Source organism: Talaromyces marneffei, chromosome 2 (genome assembly GCF_009556855.1).
Source record: "Talaromyces marneffei chromosome 2, complete sequence".
Lineage (NCBI taxonomy): Eukaryota > Fungi > Ascomycota > Eurotiomycetes > Eurotiales > Trichocomaceae > Talaromyces > Talaromyces marneffei.
Genome location: NC_072349.1, coordinates 152,732 through 178,046, shown reverse-complemented (window position 1 = coordinate 178,046; position 25,315 = coordinate 152,732). Strand labels below are relative to the sequence as shown.

General features: G+C 46.3%; 10 protein-coding genes across 10 annotated transcripts; 7 read left to right on the top strand and 3 right to left on the bottom strand.

Moving 5' to 3' along the window:
- Positions 1-2,039: 2,039 nt before the first annotated feature.
- EYB26_002401 (uncharacterized protein) lies at positions 2,040-2,981 on the top strand (the record flags this gene model as incomplete). The annotated part of the gene is made up of 1 exon (XM_054261706.1): positions 2,040-2,981. One exon carries the CDS (start codon positions 2,040-2,042, stop codon positions 2,979-2,981), a length of 942 nt encoding a protein of 313 aa, XP_054117681.1.
- A 2,621-nt stretch (positions 2,982-5,602) lies between these two features.
- Positions 5,603-6,313, bottom strand: EYB26_002400 (uncharacterized protein; the record flags this gene model as incomplete). The annotated part of the gene is made up of 4 exons (XM_054261705.1): positions 5,603-5,780; positions 5,874-5,954; positions 6,030-6,132; positions 6,220-6,313. The coding sequence occupies 4 exons, from the start codon at positions 6,311-6,313 to the stop codon at positions 5,603-5,605; spliced, it is 456 nt and encodes a 151-aa protein (XP_054117680.1).
- A 442-nt stretch (positions 6,314-6,755) lies between these two features.
- On the top strand, positions 6,756-7,929 carry EYB26_002399 (uncharacterized protein; the record flags this gene model as incomplete). The annotated part of the gene is made up of 2 exons (XM_054261704.1): positions 6,756-6,887; positions 6,970-7,929. 2 exons carry the CDS (start codon positions 6,756-6,758, stop codon positions 7,927-7,929), a joined length of 1,092 nt encoding a protein of 363 aa, XP_054117679.1.
- A 193-nt stretch (positions 7,930-8,122) lies between these two features.
- EYB26_002398 (uncharacterized protein) lies at positions 8,123-9,579 on the bottom strand (the record flags this gene model as incomplete). Its single annotated transcript, XM_054261703.1, has 2 exons — positions 8,123-9,382; positions 9,454-9,579. The coding sequence occupies 2 exons, from the start codon at positions 9,577-9,579 to the stop codon at positions 8,123-8,125; spliced, it is 1,386 nt and encodes a 461-aa protein (XP_054117678.1).
- Positions 9,580-12,761: 3,182 nt separating this feature from the next.
- Positions 12,762-14,580, top strand: EYB26_002397 (uncharacterized protein; the record flags this gene model as incomplete). Its single annotated transcript, XM_054261702.1, has 3 exons — positions 12,762-13,011; positions 13,066-13,339; positions 13,395-14,580. 3 exons carry the CDS (start codon positions 12,762-12,764, stop codon positions 14,578-14,580), a joined length of 1,710 nt encoding a protein of 569 aa, XP_054117677.1.
- Positions 14,581-15,246: 666 nt separating this feature from the next.
- EYB26_002396 (uncharacterized protein) lies at positions 15,247-15,975 on the top strand (the record flags this gene model as incomplete). The annotated part of the gene is made up of 1 exon (XM_054261701.1): positions 15,247-15,975. One exon carries the CDS (start codon positions 15,247-15,249, stop codon positions 15,973-15,975), a length of 729 nt encoding a protein of 242 aa, XP_054117676.1.
- Positions 15,976-18,163: 2,188 nt separating this feature from the next.
- Positions 18,164-19,585, top strand: EYB26_002395 (uncharacterized protein; the record flags this gene model as incomplete). Its single annotated transcript, XM_054261700.1, has 1 exon — positions 18,164-19,585. The coding sequence occupies one exon, from the start codon at positions 18,164-18,166 to the stop codon at positions 19,583-19,585; it is 1,422 nt and encodes a 473-aa protein (XP_054117675.1).
- A 1,845-nt stretch (positions 19,586-21,430) lies between these two features.
- EYB26_002394 (uncharacterized protein) lies at positions 21,431-21,979 on the top strand (the record flags this gene model as incomplete). Its single annotated transcript, XM_054261699.1, has 1 exon — positions 21,431-21,979. One exon carries the CDS (start codon positions 21,431-21,433, stop codon positions 21,977-21,979), a length of 549 nt encoding a protein of 182 aa, XP_054117674.1.
- Positions 21,980-22,207: 228 nt separating this feature from the next.
- EYB26_002393 (uncharacterized protein) lies at positions 22,208-23,578 on the top strand (the record flags this gene model as incomplete). Its single annotated transcript, XM_054261698.1, has 1 exon — positions 22,208-23,578. One exon carries the CDS (start codon positions 22,208-22,210, stop codon positions 23,576-23,578), a length of 1,371 nt encoding a protein of 456 aa, XP_054117673.1.
- A 425-nt stretch (positions 23,579-24,003) lies between these two features.
- Positions 24,004-25,236, bottom strand: EYB26_002392 (uncharacterized protein; the record flags this gene model as incomplete). Its single annotated transcript, XM_054261697.1, has 2 exons — positions 24,004-24,865; positions 24,920-25,236. The coding sequence occupies 2 exons, from the start codon at positions 25,234-25,236 to the stop codon at positions 24,004-24,006; spliced, it is 1,179 nt and encodes a 392-aa protein (XP_054117672.1).
- Positions 25,237-25,315: the final 79 nt, after the last annotated feature.

Below are 25,315 nucleotides of genomic sequence, written 5' to 3'. Positions count from 1 at the left end.
ATCGGTAGATATGAGTTACTATATGAGTTACTACATGCATTTGCGGATTGTTTTAGTATGTACCTTACTCCAGCCTATATCTCAAGTTAGGTAGACAAAGATCTTGAAAGATTTGAGATCACCGGTTCACCAACAAACCCGATTTTCAGTGCTAAGTACTGACGAATCTTTCACTTCCAGTCATCGCAACCGTATTGGCGAGCAGACTTGTCCAAAACTAGAGTAAATAGCGGAAGCCTCTTTTCATATCAAGTGCTTCATCAAGCGCGTCCAAATGCTCGACTCGGGCAGTCTCCTTGACGACATCATCAGCAGTAACCCCGTGCCGCTTCACCGGCCTCCAAGTTGTTGTTTAGGCTCGCCAAAAATCTGACGGAATGTCCAGCAACAGATGGTCGTTGAACAGAACATAAGTAAAACAACTCCATGACTTCACCATTATCCATTTGCAGAAAGATTCCAGACGTAAGAGCCGACCCTAAGCATTTCGTGCTGTAAGTTCCTTCTGCGTATACCACTTTGATAGTATGAGTAATGCCCCTAGAAGAAACGCAGTCTCAACGATGCGGAGAAAGAATCGAATCATAACCATCCCAGCAAAGTTATTAACACAGCCATAGAGTTTTGAAAATAAGCCCCCAGATGGACATTACAACACCTATATAATAGTTTGGACGCGATATTCGATTGATGAAGATATACGATGGAACCTGGGTCAAGACGTAACCAACATATACCACACACAAACATGTGATGTATTGTGTATTGTTGAGTTGAGGCTCTGTCTGAAGGCCCCTGAGGCGGGCAGTAGCAATGTTGTTGCTATCAAGATGATTCATGAGGCAGATTAACACAAATATTCCACAGCACAGATCCAACTTTAACTTCAACCTCCTCTCAATGGTAGCTTTTCTACTAGGATCGACCGTTGATCAATGATCATAATATCTTCTGTCTCCTTGCAATCGTACTACTGATCCCAGCGGGTCACATAGGACAGGTCCTCTGACGACATTGTGGATGAATACGATTGAGCTTAAAGACTGATGAAAGTTGGAAATGCGTTGTCATTTATCGACTACGACGAAGACCGGCGTTTTACACTTGTTTTTCATCAAGAGCCGCCTCCTAAGCTGTCGCTCCACTCTCCCCATGGGAGAAGCTGCCGAGAATACGCACTAAGGCCTCGCACATTCATGGAGTATGACCTAATACCTCGCTCGGAGGAATATGACTGAAGGTATATATCGTCAAACAGCCGTCAGATCGCCATTGACCTTGTCGCTAGTTACTCCTTTCAGGCGAAGGCGGGTCGCAATGGATACATTGCGCTGCCGACAAAACCGCATGTCGATTGGGCCAATAATATTGTTTTTTTTTTGCTGTTTGGGAGTTAGGTATATACCAGTACTAGCCACGTAAGTAGGTCACTAATGCCTCTCTCCAGTCTCCCGTCGCCAGTCGCTCAACTACTGGATTAGCACTTCTACCGAGAATGACACTATTCTTTTGGATGCAGATGCTCATGGATGGGTATATCCAAGCCATCAACATTAGGAGTAATGAGTAGGAGAATGTCTGTCTCGAGTTGGGTCTTTCGTCCAGGGTAGGAGCAACTCCGAAGTGTAAGTGCTGAATTCTGTTATCAGATCTCAAGGCGTCATTTTCCAAGACAGTTGAAGTAGTAGTTTACTAAATAAGCTAGTCGAGTCCTGTACACGAGGCATCACGGACTTCTCTCCGGGAGATTGTAAACAATCAATATGCTATCAAACTAAGTACACCACTGATCCCACTTTCCAGTGTCTCTTCGTTGTCGAATCAGCTCAACTTGGGGACTCCGCATTACTGCGGGGAAGATAAAAAACCGGACTCACTTTAATAACACCTTCACCATGCTATCTCTCTCGTCTGTCACAACGCTAAGATCTCTTTTGAAAGCAAGGACTTTGTACATTTATGACCAGGAACTCATTGACGCATAGTTATTTCTTAGATATCACAGGCTCAGATATAATTCTCAGCTTGGAAGGACCTTCATGAAACTTTTGTACCCCACCTCTCTCAAACTCGACATCCAGAGCCTTAAAGGATTCTCGGTCACTCTACATCCTTACGATGTCAAGGCACCCATACCAGAGGAGCTCCTTGACGCTGAAATTATGGTGACCTGGACCAACAACTCGGAGAATCTCACTGATGCGGCAAAGCGTATGAAAAATCTTCGGTGGATTCAATCACTTGCGGCCGGCCCGAATGACGTTCTCGCAGGCGGTTTCGATACTTCTAGAGTTGTTATCACTACTGGATCTGGTCTACATGATAGAACGGTTGCCGAACACACTCTTGGCCTACTCCTTAATGGCGCCCGAAGATTCTATGAAATGCGTGACTATCAAGCCCAGGGCAAATGGCCTGGGCACCTTGGCGGCTCCTACCCACGCAGTGACTTCACCACCTTACGCGATGCTCGCGTTCTTATCTGGGGATTCGGCAATATTGCAAAGAAATTGACTCCGTATCTGACTGCACTTGGTGCTCACGTACGCGGTGTGGCGCGCCATGCTGGTGTACGCTCTGGCGTCGAGGTTTCGGCAGAAGACAAACTTCCAGAACTACTTCCAGAAACAGACGCACTCGTCATGATACTGCCGGGTTCAGAATCAACAAGGGACGCGCTTAATGCGGAGAGACTTAAACTGCTGCCCAAGCATGCGTGGGTTGTAAACGTTGGTCGTGGACTATCCATTGATGAGGACGCGCTAGTAGATGCTTTAGAAAATGGTGAAATCGGCGGGGCTGCGTTAGATGTCTTCAACATCGAACCGCTGCCAGAGTCCAGTCGCCTGTGGAAAGCGCCGAATCTTATCATCTCTCCCCATGCTGCAGGAGGAAGACCGGAGGGTTGCACTGATTTAATAGCTGACAATCTGCGGCGATATCTTGCCGAGCAGCCTCTCCGGAACAGGATCTCCGAATGAAAGAGGTGAGGCTTATTGAATATTAGAAATTGCAGATTGGGGGAAGTAATGCAGGTATATTGATCAGCGAAGTCTTTAGTCTCAGACGAGGCCCGTTCACATCAAATCAGATAGATTTCACAGAAGTCAGCCCTTGTTCCAATCACAAGTATAAATCCCTACGCTGATGATCGTAAGTGAATAGAAGCATATCCATTAATAACTCCTATAGTCTAATGAAACCTGATGATTACTAGCTCTGCTTAACGACATAAAGAGAGACTAAAAAAGGATTTTAGATCAACAAGAAAGTAACCACCGAGAGAAGATGGTAAAACTCTTGACTGATGATCACTATTATTACCACCAGGCATTCAAGACATTAACTTATGAAAGATTCAAAAATATCAATCCTAACCAAGTAGAAGGGACTTGTAAATGGGTATTGAAGAGCCCTGAGTACCTGCACTGGTAGAACTCTTCAAGTAATGATCTCTTGTAGATATTGGCTGACCCAGGATATAGTAAATCTATACTTGCCAAGTCCCTGATTAATATAGTATTTCCAGTCTCTGACTTAGGTATCTTAATTATATACTTTTTTTTTCAAGGACAACAATAAGCAGAATAATCTTGCTACTGCATTATATACTATACTTTATCAGCTATTTAGTTTGCAACCTCAACTGTTACAATATACATTATCATTCTAGGAAAAGAATGAGAAGAAGATTCAGCATGAAGTAGAGGATATGTGACGCATTTTTATGGCGGCCACGCCTAATTCAGCGGGGTCAATATAATTTGTATGTTTGATGCTCTGGATGAGTGCCATGATCAAGATCAGACACAGCTGATTGAAAGGCTTCATGACTTTCATACCCATCGACCGGCTCGCCAAGGGAGTTGGTTGAAGTTTCTCGTGACAAGTCGACCACGTGTGACAGCCATACACGGCTTAGGCCTTCGTCCTGGAAACTCCCGTCAATATCCTTTGTTTACGGGACATACCTGAATCTTTGTACGTAACTAGATAGTATTGGAAGGAGATATCCGGAGCATGAGGATATGAGCTCACGTGCCTGTTGCCTATATATATGGCTCCAGTGCTCAACTCAATCCTAGTCTTCTATTCTCCTCTCCATGCTTAGTTTTCTCGTCGACCGCTACCCAATAAGATATATTGGCCTGGGCACTTTCACACCACGCTGATATTCAAGATCATTTTCGTCCGGTGACTGAGTGTTTCCCGCAAATCCATCTCCGCGGCGAAGAAGAAGATGATCAAATTAATTCAGAGATTAATCTGGTCGTGAAAGTTAGAGTGACTGAGCTTGGAAAAAGCATGAGCCTCCATGTCGACACGCAGAAGCGGCTTGAAAAAGAGCTATGCGAAATGAAGCATCGTACGTACCTTTGACTATTTAGCAATCGATGATATCAAAAGAACGTTGAAAAATAGTCTTTGGCCGGACCGTGAGACAATTCTCCCACTTCCAATGAATGTCCCTGAAGCATATGAATAAATACTCAATCGGGTTTCTGTTCACGAGAAAGGTAAAGTGGAAACCATTTTGCGAATAATTATTGGGGCACGACGCCCATTAACAATTGGAGAGATGGCCATGGCTTTGGGTGTGGCGACGACCTCTGAGGCAGAAACAGCAATAGAGGCAAGCCTGAATCCTGATGGACTAGCCGAGAAAATCCGGCGACTATGCGGCCTTTTCGTCTTCATCAAAGATTTAAAAATCTATCTAATCCACCAGACCGCCCAAGAGTTCCTGATTAGCAAGGTCAATAAATCACCTGACTTGACGTGGTATCTTGAGCCAAGCCAGACGGAGCTACACATGACTCAAATCTGCGTTAGATACCTCCTTATGAATGATTTAATCAGTAACAACGGAAAATCGGTCCGGATTTTACTGTATTATTGTGCAGAAAACTGGGCGGATCATTTTCGATATGTTTTAGCCCCGGAAGATGAGATAGTGCACCGGGTCTGGAGGCTTTATGATGTTGGCACCGAGCTATTTCGCTTGTGGTTTCCGATATTTTGGAAGACAGCAATGCCGTATCACCGAGACAGGAAAATAAAGAAACTGCACTTAGCGGTGTTCAATGGCCACCGGGATATACTGACTCTAGTACTTATGAGTAAGACAGGGAGTATTGAAGAAGTCGACGGATGGAAAACAAATGCACTACAATGGGAGAGTATAGCAATGCTCTCCAAGCTGCTAGTGCAGGAGGATATCTTGATATTGTTCAACAACTACTTGAGAACGGGGCCAATGTCAACCAGGATGGAGAGAAGTTAGTAGGTTAGATTTAATATACCTGAAAAAACAACACTCTCGGCGTGAATCGAATTTTTGAAATTGGGCACCCAGTCCCAGTCGTTCCGACTGCAAATTTAGCACTAACCTTATATGGGGTTTGGGATCACACTTAATCTAAGCTCCAATGTGTTGCAAGTTGGCGACTTGGGTTTCGATTAGTTGGGTTTGATCGTCTTCATTGAGAGTGCTATTATATCTAGTATCAATATATCTAGCGTCAGCATCTAAAAATACAGATATCATCCAGTAGTCATGGCCCCATCCATCCATCGAGCAAGCAACATGGTTTTTGCATCTTTAGAGCTCCCATAGCGTCTCGTTTATTGTTCCATCCGCGAGTACGCTTGGTGGTAATGGGTTTCGCATATTTAAGACTCCAGGACGACTTTTTGCAAACCCCCATTCTAACCACACATGGCTATCCCAGGCATCCTCGACGGTTGCCTCACAGCAAATCTCAAAGCTAAAGATGTAACTAGAATGAAAATTATTGGTAAGCTTCCAATTCTCATATGACGATATAAGAAATGCATGAAGAAAAAACTAAGGATAGGTCAGCATAACCTACATTTTCTTCTGGGTTTTGTCCCAAAGCAAGCTAGTGCCTAGCGCGCCATCGATCGGAGCAATTCTATGGCCCACACAGTCCCTAGAAATAACGATGTGATGAGTAATGGTCGGATTGGACAGATTATACCAGTGAATAAGTAATGAGAGAACATACTTGTACGCTTTTTCAAAGGCCTCATGAATTTCCTCGCGTTTTTCATCTGAAAACGTCCAGTATTCGTCGGGACTTAGAAGAATTCCAGATAACTGCTCAATCACTAAGTAGACAACAAAACCACCAGGAACAAGCCCACGGTCATTTTAATACTCTCTTTTGCAGTTGATGAGTAGTGGAGCCGATTCACATCCCAGTTTTGTGAGAGTACGCAAGGCTGTTTCGTCACGTATTTCCGCTTCAGGCGATGCTTGCTCAGCCCTTTCCTCAGACGAATAACCCATCGATTCTGTATATGGTATCCTAAAACTTCAGTATTAGAAATCGAACCAACAGTATGCAATAAGAAGTGAGCACAAACTGGGTGTAAATTTTCAATCTTTGATGTTGGATTGTTTACGTTCTTTGTGGCTCGTCCTGTGGCGCGCCATCCGAGACTGCGCCACGATTTTCTTGGTGGGATATCGCTTTGGCTACCCCAGAACAGACCAACTGAAATCTCAGTGCAGACAATTCACGCGGAAAGAGACTTAATTGTCTTGTTTCTTTGTCCTCCGCAGAGTCTGCATAGACCGTTTTGCGCGTGCCTTGCCTTTGTTATATGTAGTTTAGGGCGACTTGGGACCCAAGGATACATCTTTCGCTGGCCGGCCACGAGAATCCTTTCTCCTCGAAATCACACACAATCTGTACTCAAAAATAATTGCTTGGATCTTCCAAGTGACTATGTTTCATTCCATCAGACGCGCATTGAAGTCCATCCTTGGAGGACATGAGGATATATATGCCTTGGATCATGCTATTATCAACATGACTTTGCCCCCCGAGCACATGTGGATGAATATGGGCTACTGGAAGGTATGTATGATATATACAAACCCTTCTTGTGATAAATGGTCGACCTTTTATGGATATCTCTAATTCCGTGCCCTGTCCTCAGGATGCAAAGTCATTTCCCGATGCGTGCGAGGCTCTTCTCGTGAAGATTCTGGTTACAGCCGGACTTATCAGTCAGGACAAGACTTTGATGGCAGAGAGATTGTCAGATACCCACATGGACGGAGGAGGGCAGCAAGCTGTTTTCAAGTTAATCGATGTTGGACTGGGATGCGGCGATCAATCTCTGTACTTGACCAGAAGGCTTCATCGTTCGACAAACACTGGCAGTGACAACGGTAACGTAAGAGACACGACGGCAAAAGACCAGGAGCTGGTTCCCTTGTTTAACTCGTACATTGGGATCAATATCACTCCGGCTCAAGTGAACCTTGCACGGCATCGTCTCAAGGCAGCTTCGGAAAACAAATCTACCTCACCTACAGTATGGACGTCAGACGTAAAGATTTTTGCGGCGGATGCTGCTCGGCCCGCTTCCTGGGACCAGACACTTAACGAAGCTATCTTTGGCACCGGATCGCCACAGTCCACACCAGATACATCTACTGCTCCATTGAGTGCGAAAGAACATACGTGGCTGTTGGGTCTAGATACTCTTTATCACTTCCGACCGTCTCGCGTACCACTCTTTGAGTGTGCATACAGAGATATGAATGCCTCAATCATGGGATTTGATCTATTATTGGGAGACTCCTTGTCATTATGGGGAAATCTTCGCTTGCGTCTGATATGCCTTGCAGCGGGGATCCCTTACGCCAACTTAATGACCGTGAAAGAGTACGAAAATATGTTGACCAGTGTGGGTTATGCACACGAGAATATCAAATTGGAGGACGTTTCCCACCATACATTCGCAGGTGTAGCAGAATTCCTTCGAGCAAAAGAAGCCGAATTGAACAAGTACGGTATGACAATGGGCAGGCTGAAAATGCCAGGAAAAGTCTTTGACTGGTGGGCCAAAAGTGGTGCTGTCAAGGGCTATGTGATTGTGGCCCATAGATAAACATTCGGAAGCTTTTGAGATTTGACATTGTCCTGAAACATTGAACCTCAACCGTCTATATACAACAACCCACATGTATGCATATATATACCTATATACCTATATGTTCTTTGTAACGAGAGATATATAGTGCCCTGGAGGTCTGGGCATCCTGTGTGATTCATCGTAACTAGTCCAGAAGGAAAGAACAGCGTTATTGTCCATCCATCCATGGTATGTCGACTCCCAAGCTAGTTGCAACCCTCATCGCCGACACAACGCAACCTTCGAGGAGAACCATTCCATCCCAACACCAGGAACCAACAAGCCAAACGTTGTCAGTTCCATTCCGCCAGATCTGGTCCTTCTCTGGATCTTTCAGCGTTGAGTTCTTCTTGACTTCAGCGAATATTTCGTTGATGATTCTCCTGCTTTGAGGAGTTCGCAACACCCGATTGAGTCGAGCACGGTGTACTATCTGATCTGGCTTGATGAGAGAAACAGGAAAATTTGTTACAAAAACAGATGCTTTGCCATACGCCGTCTCTGTTGACTGTAAATTGGAGTGAACGTGCACTACCTGCACGTCGCCCTGAGCCTTAGCAGCGACTCTTTTCAGTGACTCGGAACACTCAGCAATCACCGATTGGTCGCGATGAACTACCGACTCTCCTGAAAAAACAGGGATTACCTTCATTGCTTCGCGGAGAGGGCCATACAGTGCACCAACCACATTTGGTGTGACAGCCATGATGACGTGGTCAAAATCAGCAGAGTGGCTCTCCCCATCAAAATCGACCCAAGTAACCTGAGACCTTGCGCCGATGTTCTTTACTAATGTCACCGTCGCGCGAAGATTGACGGTCAGATTCTTGGCCACTTTCTTCTCAACGACTTGAACACCACCGAGGACTGCGTAATGGGGTTGGCGATAGGTTCCCCTTGCATACCCCGTTATGTCGATGGCCGGAAAGTCAAGCAGCGCATCATGCGGACAGGTCGTTACACCTGACATGAGAGGCAAAAAGTAATCCTTGACGTAGCGCTGTGGTAGTCGAATCCTTTCGAGATACGTTCGCAACGTCTCATCTTCATTGGATATAGGATCAGTTTTCGGCTTGACATAGAAGCAACAAAATGCGAACCAAAAATAGCACGTCGCCAGGTATATCATCTGCATAACCCATTCCACATAGCCTTGACTTCGTAGTCGAAGTGGTGGTACTTGATGGTTGCTGGAAGAGTGTAAGAAATAGGGACGTCTTTTCTCATTATCGGCCGATGACTTGGACAGCAAGTATATAAATTTCTGTCTTGTGTATCCAATTCCGAGAAAGTCGTACATTCGCTTGAGCTGCACGTGGAATCCGTTGTCAAGCACGCGCATTGGTATATCGACACGATCAGGTAACGAGTTCTCTCCGTCTAGCGAGGGAATGGTGTATGAGGCAGAGTCCAACGACAACCGATCTTGCTAAGAGGTGGATATGTTAGTAGGGGATTAAAGAAGCAACGAACAAAATAAAGCAGGAAGAGTCTAATCACCGTCTCGAATATTTGCACGTCATACCGTGAATGCTTGTCTTGCTGGATCAGATAAGCAACGACCAATCCTGCCATCCCGGATCCAATGACAGCGACCGCTTTCCTATTTTGCCGCGCTTCTGCCATCTTCGGCAATTTCGTGCGAGTTCGAGCTGCTATTTCCAGATTATTTGAACAAAGACATTCAACATTTCTTCGTTTCCGCCCGCGAACGGAGTTGTGTCGTTGAAAATTCGCAGCACGACGGTGATAATAGGCTCGACTAAGGACTTCGGGAGGTGTCAAAGGGGATCGGCTAAATTGAATTTGGCCAAACACATGCATGATGCGCCAGCGTTTTTGCTTGGCGCGCCACTCCAGGTTAGGTAATGATCCATCCTCAAGGTAGAAAATGGTAAATCGTTTGTCGGTAGAAATACTTCGGATGGGTGCGCATTATTCGAGTTCGAGAATTGGATAAATATCTAAAATACAGATACGACCCAACATCCTTGACACAACTAGCCTTGGAAGCCTTGGGGAAGCCACGTGCATGCAACACCAGACGGAGCAGTATAGTTATATATATATACCAGTTTATATCCATAATGGCCTTTCGTCTCCAACCTCGGCAACCTTGGAACCTTCAAGATTACCTAATTCGCTGTCTCTCAAGTGCTGCATCGAACACTATTACAAACAGGAGGGTTCTGCAATTATCACTCGACACAGTTTAGTAATAGATCCGTGCTTTATCGAGCACGCTACGAGTCTCGCCCATGCGGATTTCATCGTGGGGACATATGCCAATACTTGATATCCCGGCCATTGCGTTCCAAAAGACTAGTTGATGAATTCAACATCCCATTAGCTACATGTAGGTACGGCAACACCGTACAGTATCCGAATTGATCACGGACTACAGACCACCTCGCCGTCTGACAGATAACCCGCGAATTCGCGATCTTACACCAGATCTGAGCGTTGCTCAAGAAGTCAAACGATTGAGATCATCCATCGATGATTTACAAAAACGGTTGCGTCCACGTTAATTGATTCGAGATTGACGATTTAGGGACGCTCTTCGCTGCTCGTCTAATACAAAACACCGTATGATGAATAGTGGTCCAAGTTGAAAGCCGTCGGCCACGATTCACAATCGACAGACTTCGGCTCGGGCTCCGCTGGCACTGCTTGGGCCGTTGATAATACTCCAGACGATATGGCACCTGGCTTGATGGCCAAGATAGCCAAGACAGCCAAGATAGCCAAGGTAGCCAGCCAAGTATAGGCTGGACTCCACTCGTCTTTGACGTTTCTATCACCAAGCCTCGATTTAAACACAGCGTGAAATAAGAGTTAGGGCTGATGTGCTTGAGCCCCGCTCGCTGGATAGCCTAGGGCTCCGAGAAGCTATGACTGATCTACTACTAGTGCGAACATAATCTTCCAGGCTTCTAGAATCCATGTTCCGAGTGACACTGACTGGTTGACTACGGAATGCGGTCGTGTCACAATGAGAAGGTGGTAGGACACAAGGCGAGCGCCCTCCGAGTCGAGTGTATGTTTTCACCAAAGCGTAGATACTAGATAGACACGGTTGAGGATTTCATGTCGCCATGTAGAACTGCATTCTCACCAAGATTCTCGTCGACGTAATTCTCGATCGCGTTTCGGGGTTATAGCTATCGCCTGCCTCGTCTCGAACACCACCCGATGTCCTCAAAGCTATCAGGCAGCTCTGTCTGTGCAAGACCACGATGAATGTATATACGTACGTAGTTAACCACATACTAACTACGGAGTACATATGGGTTCTGTTTTCGATTAGACTACCCGATCTGCCACCGCCTTCAGTCTTGGCGCCGCCCCATGATGTTTGCCGTCTTCCGACCCGAGAGGAAGTTGCGTGTTACGTTACTCTGTCACTTAGAGCAGTTAACTGCCTAGTTACGGAGAACTCCGTCGCCCTGACTTCGTATTCCTTGCTCCCCAACACGTGCCATGCCATGTCGCGCCTAAGTCGCTTGCACAAATAAACACCCGTCAAACGTAAGCCTTTTACTCTTATGTAAAATGTCGACGGCGTGTGTACAACAGCGCAGTAGCGTACCTGAGCTGATTCACACAGCGAGACAGTATGGACATGCACGTGGAGCCGTCCTGGTTGCTGATTAGCTGCAGCAAGCCAAGACCGGGCGCTAAGCCACGGCACCGGCCATTCCGCTCTTGGCGTTGGCTAGCTGGGGCACGTGTTGGCTGCGACGACGCGCAGTGGAAGGGCTGCTCTCAGACCGCGCCCATTACACTTCGCACCCCATGGTCGAACTCACAAATTATATAGCTTAGCACCTCTTCACATGCTCCATTGGATCGCCTTAATTCTGATCCCAACTCAATAATAAGTTAATAACCTAATATTACTGAAATTGGAACTCGGCGTTCAATGAAAAAGTCTTCCATGCATACAATATTACCCGATCAAAGAAGCAACAACTCCGAAACACGACCAGGGTATGTCGCCCATCCCCTCTCATTGGCATTGCAGCATCAGAATTCGCCAAATCGGACAGTCAAGCAGTCCATGGATTGGTCGAGGATGCACGTGGTGGTTCAAAGAAAGGGTCTCATGCATGCATGAAAGATGGATGGCTGAAATGCGAACGATAATGTCGTATGCTCACGTTACGGCTGATGGACTTGGCTGCGATGACCACTCGACGTGTTGTTGCGTTGGATCGCAAAGCGGAAGATAATGTGCGACAGTGTCATTGTTGTCGGCCACAATGAATAGATCTGCTATGACCCTCGAGATCAACATCATGATGTCGACCTGCAAAAGTAAAAGTTGATGATGGCCATTGTCTACTCCGTAGTATCTAGGATAAACACTAAACATCGAACCTAAAACACAAAGGATGGACTGAGGAGATTTGACTTTCGCCACACCAACGAAGCTTTGCCCAGAGAATATTGGCACAGGCAAGCTTCCTGGGCCCATTCGCGCCAAGGTGCCTCACCCAGATCAATCTATTGGTCCGACTTTGGAAACGCATTGCAGCCGGCGTGTCTCGATCAATCGATCATATTGACCGAATCAAATGCGGCCAGGGTTCACATGGCTGCTGCAATCTTCGTATTTTCCTGAAGCGCCAGGCGGATCCTTCCAAAATTGTCGTGTCAGACTCTGCCTTGGCGTGCTCACTATTTATACAAGGACATCTCCCTCCCTGTCAAAGAAATTTTCTTTTCTTTTCTGCAGTCAGCTTCTCCCTTGCCATCCATCTTCTACCTGACAGCTGAGATCAAATCGTCCAGCTTCTCTCACAATGGCTGATCAAGGCAAATTGAACGACCCCGTCGTCGGGACGTACTCCGCCCACCCTTCTCCCGTCATTGATCCCAATGAGCGCCGTCGTCAGGCCCTCGAACAGATCGACAATGCCGAATTCGGCTGGCGTCATGTTCGTGCCTGTGTCGTTGCCGGTGTTGGTTTCTTCACCGATGCCTACGATATCTTCGCCATCAACATGGCATCCGCCATGTTGGGTGTAGTCTTCTGGGTCGACAGCAACAAGGGTATGGATGCCCCGACGACACACCATCCTCTTCATTCGCTAACTTGAGACCCAGGAAAAATCCCCAGCAACTCCGATACAGCCATAAAGGTTGCCACCTCTGGCGGTACCGTCATCGGTCAGCTCGCTTTCGGTTGGCTTGCGGATCACGTCGGTCGTAAGCGCATGTACGGTCTTGAGCTCATCATTATAATCTTTGCCACCCTCGCCCAGTCTCTCTCCTCTGATTCTCCTTCCATGTCCATCGTCGGCGTCCTTATCTTCTGGCGTGTGATCATGGGTATTGGTATCGGTGGTGACTACCCCTTGTCTTCCATCATCACTTCTGAGTGAGTACCAATCTTCAGACCTTCATTTCACGAGGCTGTAAACTAACTGACGTAGGTTTGCTACAACCAAGTGGCGCGGTGCCATGATGGGATCCGTCTTTGCCATGCAGGGTATTGGTCAATTGGCTGGCGCCATCATCGCTTTGATCGTAACCGCCGGTTTCAAGGAATCTCTCCAAACCGCCAGCACTGTCGCCAAGTGCACTGGCGTTTGCAACCTCGCCGTCGACAAGATGTGGCGTGTAGTTATCGGCTTCGGCGCTGTCCCCGCTGTTATTGCTCTTTACTACCGCTTGACTATCCCCGAGACTCCTCGTTACACGTTTGATATCAACCGCGACGTTCTCCAGGCCAGCCAAGACATCAGTGCTTACTTGGAAGGCGCCAGTGAAGGCCACCCCGATCAGGTTGAGCGCGCTGCTGCTCTCCAGAAAGACAGCGAGCGCCTCGCTGCCCCCCAGGCCACATTTTCTGACTTTCTCGCCTACTACGGCCAATGGAAGAACGGCAAGACCCTTCTCGGTACTGCTGGTTCTTGGTTCTTCTTGGACGTTGCTTTCTATGGCCTCGGTCTCAACAATTCCATCATCCTGTCTGCAATTGGCTGGTCTGGCGGCCACAACGTTTACGAAATCTTCTACAATACCGCTGTTGGCAACTTGATCCTTATCTGCGCCGGTGCCATTCCTGGTTATTGGGTTACCGTTGCTACCGTTGATACCATTGGCCGTAAGCCTATCCAGCTCGGTGGTTTCATCATGCTTACCATCCTCTTCATTGTCATTGGTTTTGCCTACGATCCATTGAAGAACTCGCACAACGGCCTCCTTGCACTCTACGTCTTGGCCCAATTCTTCTTCAACTTTGGTCCCAACGCTACTACCTTCATTGTCCCTGGAGAGTGCTTCCCTACTCGTTATCGTTCCACCTCTCACGGTCTCTCTGCTGCCTCCGGCAAAGTCGGTGCCATCATTGCTCAGTGTGTCTTTGGACCTCTCATTCACCGTGGCGCGCCTGCTGGTTCCTCTGACACCCCCTGGCTCAACCATGTGATGCAGATCTTCGCTCTCTTCATGCTTTGCGGTGTCTTCACCACTCTCTTGATTCCCGAGACCAAGCGCAAGTCCCTCGAGGAACTCTCTGGCGAGAACCTTTACTGGGACAGCACCCCCACTCTCGCTAACCAAGAGAAGGCTGCAGAGGAGGGCCTTGCTAGCAATGGTAACGGCAACTCTCACTAGACTATCTCGACTCGAGAACACACTTAGATACACTAATTTCTTTCGTTCGTTACTGTTTTACATACCTCTTTTATTGATCGCACTTCGCATCGCATATGGAAGGATTTCATTGGCACGACTAAAAAGGCCAGGGAGAACAAGAATCCAGATACCCTATACCCTTAAACCCCTGGTCTTTTCAGTTCGATGTGGTAGTCTTTACTAAATCTACTAATTAAAACAAGATTGTTTGCTCTTTTCTCCGCCTTCGTAGTTGCATGTGTCTTCCGAACGAATCGCAGCGAAATAAACACAACGATCGCACACCTCGACTCGACTTAATTCACCCCGAGAGATAACTCTACCAAACGATGTGATGTAAATTCCAGTATTGTGGTAAATTTAAACCGGCACAAAATGAGAAAACCACGTTTCTGGTGAGCCGAATTATGGATTGGTTGAGTGCCACCCGCTGGCATTCGAGCATTTAAACAGTTCGCTCCCCTCAACTTGAAGAAATTTTCATCCATTTTTCACTCCACGGCTGTTGCATTTTCCAAATCACTGTCGCGATATTGGTTAGAACACCACACTTAATTTTCTCCGAACACGACGACGGAATCCACCGTTTTTTCTCGACGATCTCGAATACGCATTCCAACTCCGCTGCAAAGACAACGAACTACAATGGACACTTCGACGACCGTAACTGTCGCGCCAGAAGTCGCAACAACAGAAAAACAAATTCCAGCCTTGATTACATTTCAGACACAACCAGACAATGACGAACACGAAACGGATCGCATCAACGCATTGCGCTTGATTGCCGACAGCGTCGCACAACAGCGCCAGGAAGCAAGTCGAGCCATAATCATCCATCCGATCACCATCGCCGCTGTTTTAGCCTTGTGTGCTGTCTTGTCTCATCACATCAACGATCTTGCTACTATTGTGACCACGACGGCAGGTTGTTTGATGGCGGGAATGGCTGGAGTGGGTTACCTCACTTACGGATACTTGGAGCTTGCGGAAAAGACGGGGACGTGGTCATTTTTACGCCCAGATGCGAATTCCGACAAGGAAGACGTTCTGATTGTCACCAAATACGGCGATGATATTATCGGCGCATTGGTTTTGAGATTGTTATCCGTCTCCGAGAACAAGAAGAACCCCAAAGTCAAGGCGGTCATTCGTGCATGGACCGTGAAACAGAGATATCGTAACAAGACCTTCGGTACGGCTCTGCTGGAGGAAGCGATCGCTTTGTGCAAGAAGAATGGATGGAAGGGCCCTGAGTTCTCGCCGGATCATGCAAATTCCAAACGTATTCTTCCAAGCATGTTTCACAAGAGCTTGGATCGGAAGGAAGCGAAAGCTCGGAGGTTGTTGGAGAGGTTGATGGATTCCAGGAAATAGATTTGCACCTCATATACGGAGCAAAGTGTGGTAGTCTAGAATTTGGCAAATCTTCCACCTGTATTATGATTAATTGATTCATTGGCTTTTCATTCATTCATACACGGAAATAGACAACTCTCTCTAATGGTCGAATTTTTGACCATAGCAATGGCCCAAGGTGAAAATCTCGTTCCGCAAGGCATTCGTCGCGACACGACCGAGCCACCACAAAGTCAACAAGAGCAAGAACAACAAGCAGATCACAGGAGCTGATATTGTGGCCTTTAAAGTGCCAATTATACCACTGGCTGGTCATATGATTTGTTGGTTTTCTCGCCCTGTTGCCGTTGGAATTGATATGCCAATTCTATTGTACGTGCCTCCAATCTAGCATGATTCCTTAGGTGTTTTTGATTCTGAGCCTCTTAAGACCGCTGGTAGCTACATCCCTAGCATCAACACCCTATATTTCGGTAATATTATCTTCATATCTAGTTATTATGATTCGCTCAGCTGATTGGATAAGCTGTTCTACCTGTCTATGCTTTGTCAGAGGGGCCATAGAAAAATCAATATTTACATTCTATATATGTACGGATCAATCAGATTGGCCCGTATACCGGTATCCAATCAATTATGCACATAGCCAAAGATCTATCTGGTACAAATAACCTGGAACCTAAGGAATCCTACCACGACAGAAGAGCCAGTGATTCTCTCTTGTTACACCAGACCCCTAGTAGGACTTTCCAATATAATAGCTCTACTATCCGATTAGTAGTAATCGAGTCGATTGCTTTGTCTTTGATTATACCCGCTACTATTAGCCGGATCTAGCCAGCCACTTATTACACCTATCTACAGAACAAGGACGGAAGCTTAACATTTAGATTACTGGCTGCCTTCCTCGTCGCCTCTCTAAGAAGCTATTACCGGTAATGTGGTATTATCTGGTCACAGGCCTAGGATTAAAAGCGTACTTTTCTTATAACGCGTACGGGAACTAGGTAGCCAATTATCCAACATCAGAGTTTGCTAACTTTGCATAGATCATGTTGTATGCTCTGATGGGATATCCACAGGGTAAATGGAAGAGAATGAGGATTGAGAGATACGACATGTGTATGTATTCCGAATATGTAGGTCTGATTCGTAAGGTAAAAACTATTTACATATGAATCAATGGTCAAATAATACATCGTCCAAGTTTCGTGGGAATTGGTTGCAAAGGTTGCAAAAAGCTGATTGTCAACTACCCCTGTTAGATAATCCGGATATCCAGGAGCAGTCAAATGAGGCAGTCAATCAGAAGCTCTACATTATGGCCCCCAGATTTACCCCTCATGATAGATCACAAATTACGTCGACCATACACAAAATCAGCTCACCAGAATGTCTATAAGAACCCGGCTTTGGAACATCATGTAGACGGAGAGACAGAGAACTAAACAGATACAATCTTGCTAGTCACTTCTTCCTTTCTTATACTTGTAAAATACATTCAGGGTTAGCCGGGAGTAAACCCGCCAATCCGACAACCCCCGAACCTGTCGGATTGGAGGGGTTATTCCAGGCCAATCCTGAATAGTTGCTTACAAGAAAGGTGAAAGAATAAGTGACTAGCAAGATTGTATCTATTCCGTTCTCCCTCTTTTTCCGTACATCAGGTCCCAAAACCGGGTTTTTATATAGACCTTCTCCTGAGCTGATTTGTATGAGATCCGGCATGTAAGGTTTGTATGATTTGTAAGCTATCCCACGGAGTAAACTTGAGACATTTCTCTTACACATAACGGTTTCGGATTGATCACTTCATTCGATGGCTTCATTGGAAAGCCAGCTTATCTGACAGAATGTCAGATAATCCGGATATCCCAACAAGACAGAGATATCGATGGTATCAATCCTTGGGCATGTATACAATATATTTGGGCCCCTAGATTTCAGCCCAATATTTACCCCTCATGACAGGTCACAAATCATCCCACCAAAAAGGTCTATATGAACCCGGCTTTGGAACCTGATGTATTCAGACAGACAGAGAGAACACAATACACACAATCTTGCTAGTCACTTCTTCTTTTCTTATCCTTGTAAGATACATTCAGGATTGGCCTGGAGTAAACCCGCCAATCCAACAATTAAGAGTCTGACTACCCCTGCCTACCCATATCGAAGGGGATTCCATTCGACATTCGACACCATTATGGCTTCAAGCATCACCAACGACGTACGTCTCGACTCTCCGGATGACTGGGATGAGTGGGAAACCGCTCTACTCAACCAAGCTGAGACGTACCATATTCTCCTGGTCCTCCAAGGAATCGAGGACCCTATCCCTAAGCCTGAAGTCCGACGTATCAAGGACTTCATGCTAAAGGATATACCACTGCCCTCTCAGCCACCAGTCGCACCTCCGACTGGCCCTACTCCTTCAGCCTCGACCGCGAGGATTGGAGCGGCTGCAGGTACTCGTGGCCATACTGCTAGTCAACCATCCCAGGACTCGGAGACCGTCCAAAGCACTGAGTCCCAGGAAGACGTTCCTAGCACTATGGACACGATGGATAAAGAAAGAAGAAAACAGATAGAGAAAGACGCGCTTTATGCCTTTAGCGTCCATAACAACGAGTATAGAGTATTGTACCAACTCTGGGAAACTCAGTGCCGAGATGTCGACAAGGTTTTCAACTGGATGAAGAAGACTGTACACCCAAGCTATCTCAAGATGTGTGTCAGCAACACTCCGGATTGGAGAAAAGCATATCGAAATCTTAAGAGCCATCTTAGTCAACCCCAATCTGACGTTTATCGTAAGATTAGTAGTGACTATGCTGCGGTGTTCATCCTTCTCAAACAGGCAAGAACGACTAAGGATTTAGAGGCCTGGATTGTGAAATGGGATGACGTTCTTACTCGTGCAGAACGTAAGAAAATGTCTATTGCCACCAACACAATCGAATGGGCAGATAAATTCTTTGACGCTATTGACTTCCTTGACCACTCCTGGATAACGACTTTTAAAGTCCACTTTCATGAGAAGATTGATGACGGGACTCTGGAACGAAGAGATCTTACTAATATGTTCCGAAGGCTTATTCAACAACCACATATACGCCTCCGGGGGCGTCCATCAAGAGGATCCTTTGCCACTCAGGCTGGAGGAAATGATAATAGAAGTGACTATGAGGCTCCACAACAGCCACGACGTCAGAATCGCTCCCTGGACCGCTCCCGAGGACGCTCACAATCTCACTCCAGAGAACGACCAAGTAAGAAAGCCAGGCTTATAAAGCCAGAGGATATGAGGACAACCACTACACCAATCTGCCCGGCATGTGGAGGACGACATTTTCTCCTAGCATGCTTTTATATCCTTCAACACCTTGGGCTTCCAGTTCCAGATAACTTTGAACCTTGGATATATCGTCAAGAGAGAGCAAAAGAATGGACTGAGAAAAACACCAATATGATTGACGAATTGGTTAAACACCATGAGCAGTTGACGCTCAGTGCTAACAAAGAACATCCTCGCTCTCGAAGCCGATCCCAAGGCAGAGCAAAGGAAATACTAGGAATCACCCAAGATAAGACGATATTCCAGGGAGAGCCAATACCCTCAGAATGACTTCCAAAATTGGCAGTTGGCCGGTGTAAAGCCACATACTTTGTCCAAATGGAAAAGGACCTGGCCGCACTATTAATAAATGATTATCCGTTGAAGCATTCATCCATCTTAGACTCAGGCTCCACGATACATGTCTTTAATGAGATAGAGCGCTTTATCAACTTTCAGAAAGCACGGCCTGGAGACTATCTCTGGGCAGGAACTCACAAAGTTCCAATACTCGGGTATGGAGAAGTCGATATCGAGGTCCATGGCGCTAACAACCAGCTGCGTTTTCTCCGCCTTTATGAGGTAGCATACTGCAAGGACTTCGTTGCCAATCTGGTGTCACTCCGCCAGCTAAGAAAGCAAGGAATCTGGTGGGACGGCCGGCAAGGATACGACTGCCTCCGACACGAGGATGATCATCAAATAGTGGCATATATTCGAGATATGGAAGGCCAGTTCATTCTTGAATATATTAATCATGACCATCCTATGATAAAAACTGGTTTTATTATACGACGTCACCAGCACACTTCCTGGACCGCTAGGAAAGAGAGAAAAGCGAGTGCAAAGCGATGGCATGCACGCCTCGGCCACCCTGGTCCTCAGGTTATTCAACACCTTGCTAATGCCACTAAAGGTGTACGAGTGACCGGTCTTTCTAAGGGGCCTACAACAGTTCAATGTGAGGCATGTGCACGGGCGAAGATTCAGCGTATGGTACGAAGGGAATATAGGAAACCTGCTGAACTGCCCAGAGACGAATTAGCTATCGACATTCACGATTTTGAGAAAACAACGTTGAAGGATGATAAAGATATAAGAACACTGATGTTAATCACTGATCGTTATAGTGGTTATACCTGGGATTTTTATCTCACTAGCCATACCACTCTTGAGGTCCTTGACATGTTGAAATGGCTTTTCGCTTATCTCAAGAAACAATATAATCTCACACCGAAGAGGATGGAAATGGACAACGAGATCACAATAGTTATCCCTGGAGTAGCTGACTGGCTCACTGAACAACACGTCAAGTTGCTGCCATCTGCACTATACGCTCAAGCGCAGAATGGAGGAGCAGAAAGGGTTGGACGGATCATTAAAGATAAAGGCAGAGCGATGAGAGCGAGTGCACGGTTCCCTAGGGATCTATGGCCAGAGATATGCCGTGCAGCCGTATATCTTTATAACCTATCCCCCCGGTATGGATCACAATGGAAGACACCATTCGACGTCTTTCACACCCAAGTTGCCTTGATGAATGGGATAAGTATTAAAGACCAGAAGCCTCAGATTGGCCATTTGAAGGTATATGGTTGCCGGGCATATGCTATGACCACCAACGCACTGAAAAAGGAGAACCGCCTCGAACGATTCAATCCAAAGGCCTGGATAGGTTATCTCGTGGGATACTCTTCTACTAACATATACAAAATCTGGAACCCAAAGACGGGAGCTATCGTACGTGTACGAGACGTGATTTTGATGAAAGCCGTGTCTTTAGTGGACATCTATTGGAATTGGAAGATGAGTTACTGTGTGTCTCTATTGAGGAATTAGCCCGGTTGCTTTTGCGAATTGATGTATCCAACAACCCTGAATATATCAATGACTTGGATGAGGAAATGGAGGATGCTACTTTTAACCAAGATAGGAACAATGAGCATACGACCACTCAAGGGTCAACTGGTTTAGAATCCGAAGAGCCGAGCAATCGTGTCTCTGAAGATTCAAGCGGCCCATCTCTCACGGTTGGAGAAAGATTGTTAAACGGAATAGATAAATATGCTTACCCTACGCCTCCAGAGTCACCCCCGAGTGCTTTGCTGGCGGGCAGCTTAACTATCGTTCAAGATAATGATCCGACTCTTCGTGAAGGCTCTGAGCACGCTGCTGGCATGTCAACTGACAGGGAAGGTAGCGCTGCTGCTCTCGTTCAGGAAGCAACCAATAGGGGAAGGTGTCGCTGGCGCTCTTATTGGCGAAAATATTGGGGAAGGTAGCGCTGCTGCTCTCAATACGCGTGACTCCATAGACTCCTCTCAGAGGACTCGTGGCAAGCATTTCCTTGAGGCTGGGAGCGCTGTTTCACTCAAGAAGAGTAGGGAAGGTGTCGCTGGCGCTCCTACTAGAACCGTTGATACCGTTTTGACACGATGCCGGGATAAGCTCAATCCCTGGAGAACCGCTTTTCTAGCAGGCACGCGAGATCGTCAGTATAAGGTTAATGATGTCAAATTTGATCACTCCAGCCTTCGAAGGAAGCTGCGCGCTGCCGTTCAGCTTCAGGCTACGATGACTGGAGACATTTATGACCACGAGCGACTCACAAGACAGGTCCTGGGAGGACGACGACTTCAGTCCTTCCTGGTCCGCGATCTTCCGCCGGCTCCAAAGACTCATTGAGATGTGGAGTCTCACCCTTTAGGTCTCCTATTCCAGAAGGCCGAGATAGGTCATCTTGACAGCCATGATCCAGCGGGTTCTTGGACAGAAGTGCCTCAATCGGAGGCCCGAGAAAAGCAGATTCTGGATTGTATGTGGGTATATGTCTATAAAGCTGATAAAAAGGGGAGATTAGTGAAATGCAAAGCACGTCTCGTGGCACGTGGAGATCAAGAGAAGGAAGACGACATGAGGGACACCTACGCTGCCACTCTCGCTGCTAGATCTTTCAGAACACTCATGTCAATATGTGCACGCTTTGGTCTCGAAATAAAAGGATTTGACGCCGTTAATGCCTTTGTCAACGCTAAAATCGATGAAGAAATGTACATGAAAATGCCGCCAGGTTATCGGAAGAGAGGTCTCATCTACCGGATCAATAAAGCCATATACGGGCTTCGCAGGTCACCTCTTCTCTGGCAAGAAGAACTAACTGGCACCCTCAAGGACCTTGGATTCAAGGCCGTTCCTCATGAACCCTGCTGCATGCTTCGCTCTGGGATTATCCTCTTCTTTTACGTTGACGATATTGTACTCGCATATAAGAAGGAACGAGAAGCGGAGGCTAACGAGATTATGGCCCGTCTGCGGAAAAAGTACAATATTACCGGCGGCGAAGACTTGGATTGGTTCCTAGGAATGAGAATAGTTAGGGACCGAGAGAAGAAGCTTATATGGCTCAGCCAGGCCACCTATATCGACAAAATCGCCAAGTTAGTTGACTCACACCAGAACGACGATGTGCCTATGTCACGAGAGGAACTACTCCCATACGAAGGCACTGCTGACTACTCGAGTATTCATAAATACCAACGAAAAGTCGGCTCAATAATGTACGCTGCTGTGAGTACGCGACCTGACGTTGCTTTCGCCGTCTCAAGGCTTGCGAGATTCCTCACCAATCCTGGACCTAAGCACCATAAAGCTGCCGATAAAGTGCTCTCCTATCTCAGACGATTCCGTACATATGCTCTTAAGTTGGGGGGTGGAGACGATTACACTGTGTCAACAGACGCCTCCTTTGGGGATAATACACTTGACCGCAAGAGCTCGCAAGCATACGTTATGACTCTTTTCGGAGGAACGATTGGTTGGCAAGCCAACAAGCAGGATACAGTAACAACATCAACTACGGAAGCCGAATTGTTAGCTCTCGCTCAGGGGGTGAAGGAAGGTAAATATATCCTCCGACTGCTCTTGGAGTTAGATATTCGATTCCAAACACCTACCCTCCACGTTTACTGCGATAACAAACAGACGCTGGGACTGCTTGAGAAAGATGCTCCACGATTGCGTACAAAGCTTCGACACGTTGACATTCACAACCACTGGGTTCGACAAGAGGTACAGAAGGGAGATGTCCAAGTGCACTATATGTCCACAAAAGATATAATCGCCAACGGCCTCACTAAGACACTGAGCAAGCAGGAGCACCAAAAGTTTCTTAAACAAATCGGAGTAGAGAATATCGACAGCTATCTAGCTCCTCAGCAAAAGGATATAGAGAAACTGGATTTCGAGGAACTGCTTTCTCTCAACGACATGCCCGATGACATATGAAGTAATTTCCAGCTTTGCAAGCAGTGCCTTCTGCAGCTGAGGGGGTGTGTCAGATAATCCGGATATCCCAACAAGACAGAGATATCGATGGTATCAATCCTTGGGCATGTATACAATATATTTGGGCCCCTAGATTTCAGCCCAATATTTACCCCTCATGACAGGTCACAAATCATCCCACCAAAAAGGTCTATATGAACCCGGCTTTGGAACCTGATGTATTCAGACAGACAGAGAGAACACAATACACACAATCTTGCTAGTCACTTCTTCTTTTCTTATCCTTGTAAGATACATTCAGGATTGGCCTGGAGTAAACCCGCCAATCCAACACAGAACCCCAGATGTTTGTTAGTTTAAATAACCCTAACCTAAACCCTGATTGCTGGCGGCCTGATAAAAATCAAGTATTTTGGTTAATGGATTTAACGCTGGTTAGCGATACCGATCCGGGGCTTATGGAGGTTGCTGCTATTGAAAACAACGTACTGGCTCTTTAAGAAGACATCACCAAGAATACCATAGTGCGGGTGATGGCTTGTCTGGAGACCACCATAGCACCAAGTACCATTGGAATCGTACTTGATATGATCACCAGGAATGACAGCACGGTGGTGACCAATAATCAGAATGAGGTCGGGGATTTTCTCATTACACCTAAAGATGTATCCACCGGCATGTTCCGAATCATGGGCACTAGGAATATCTCCATAGTATCCGTGGACAATCCTTTGCTCAAGGAGGAGAAGGGTAGTACCAGTATCAACAATAGCATGGAAAGGGATAAAACTAGCAAAAGAGCCAACAGCATATCCACTAATAGTAAGATTCCAGAATCCATAGGAAGCATCAACCTCGACCCAGACGAGATCCCCTTTGTGTTTTTTGTGATCAATGAAACCAAAGTCATAGGTACCAGGAGCTTTGTGTTTGAGGTAAGCAGCAAAGACAGGCTGAGAAAGGTCATTCTTAACATTTTCATAGAAGGTATTCTGCCGCACAGGTATAACTGTATTGATTTGAGAGAAGGCTAATCCAAGGATACCATCGAATACCATCCTATGGTCTTTGACGAACTCCGGGGGTCTAAAGCCTTCAGCAGTCCCAATAGCTTGCTTATGGTAGGTAATGCGACCAACAGAAACTTGATCTAGGTATATATCGCCGTAGACACTAAATCCGGTACCGTAGCTGACACTCCAGCTATATTCCGGTAGATATATCCCAGTATTCGGGTCATAGGTTCTATGGGATCCAACCCCAGGGGTGTTCTTAGTGAACGCCCACCTATACTAGTTAGCTGTAATCCATGTGAATATAGAGAATTGAATTAATATATACAAATTAGAAGAACCAGTGTCAAAGTCAAGCATTAACGTATTGCGACCAAGTTTGACAGGACAGAGGTATCCAACATCATTTTGAAACGGAGTGGCGGCAAGAGAGTCAAACTTAGCAGACCTAGCGGCTAAGGAGACGTTATGAGGAACCTCAACACCATACTTGGCATGCGCCCGGGCATATAGAATAGCTGGATGAATAGGAGGAATCTGAATAGCAACCTGTTGGATAGAAAAGCTAGATTTTCCGGAGGTAGTTAGAGCAGCAGCAAGAGCTGAGAGGGCTAAGAAAGAGATAATAGTCTTGGAGTTCACCATGTTGATAGAGATGAAATTGAATAATAATAATAATAATAATAATACGATAACAATAAGAAGAAGAAGAAGGTAATTAACC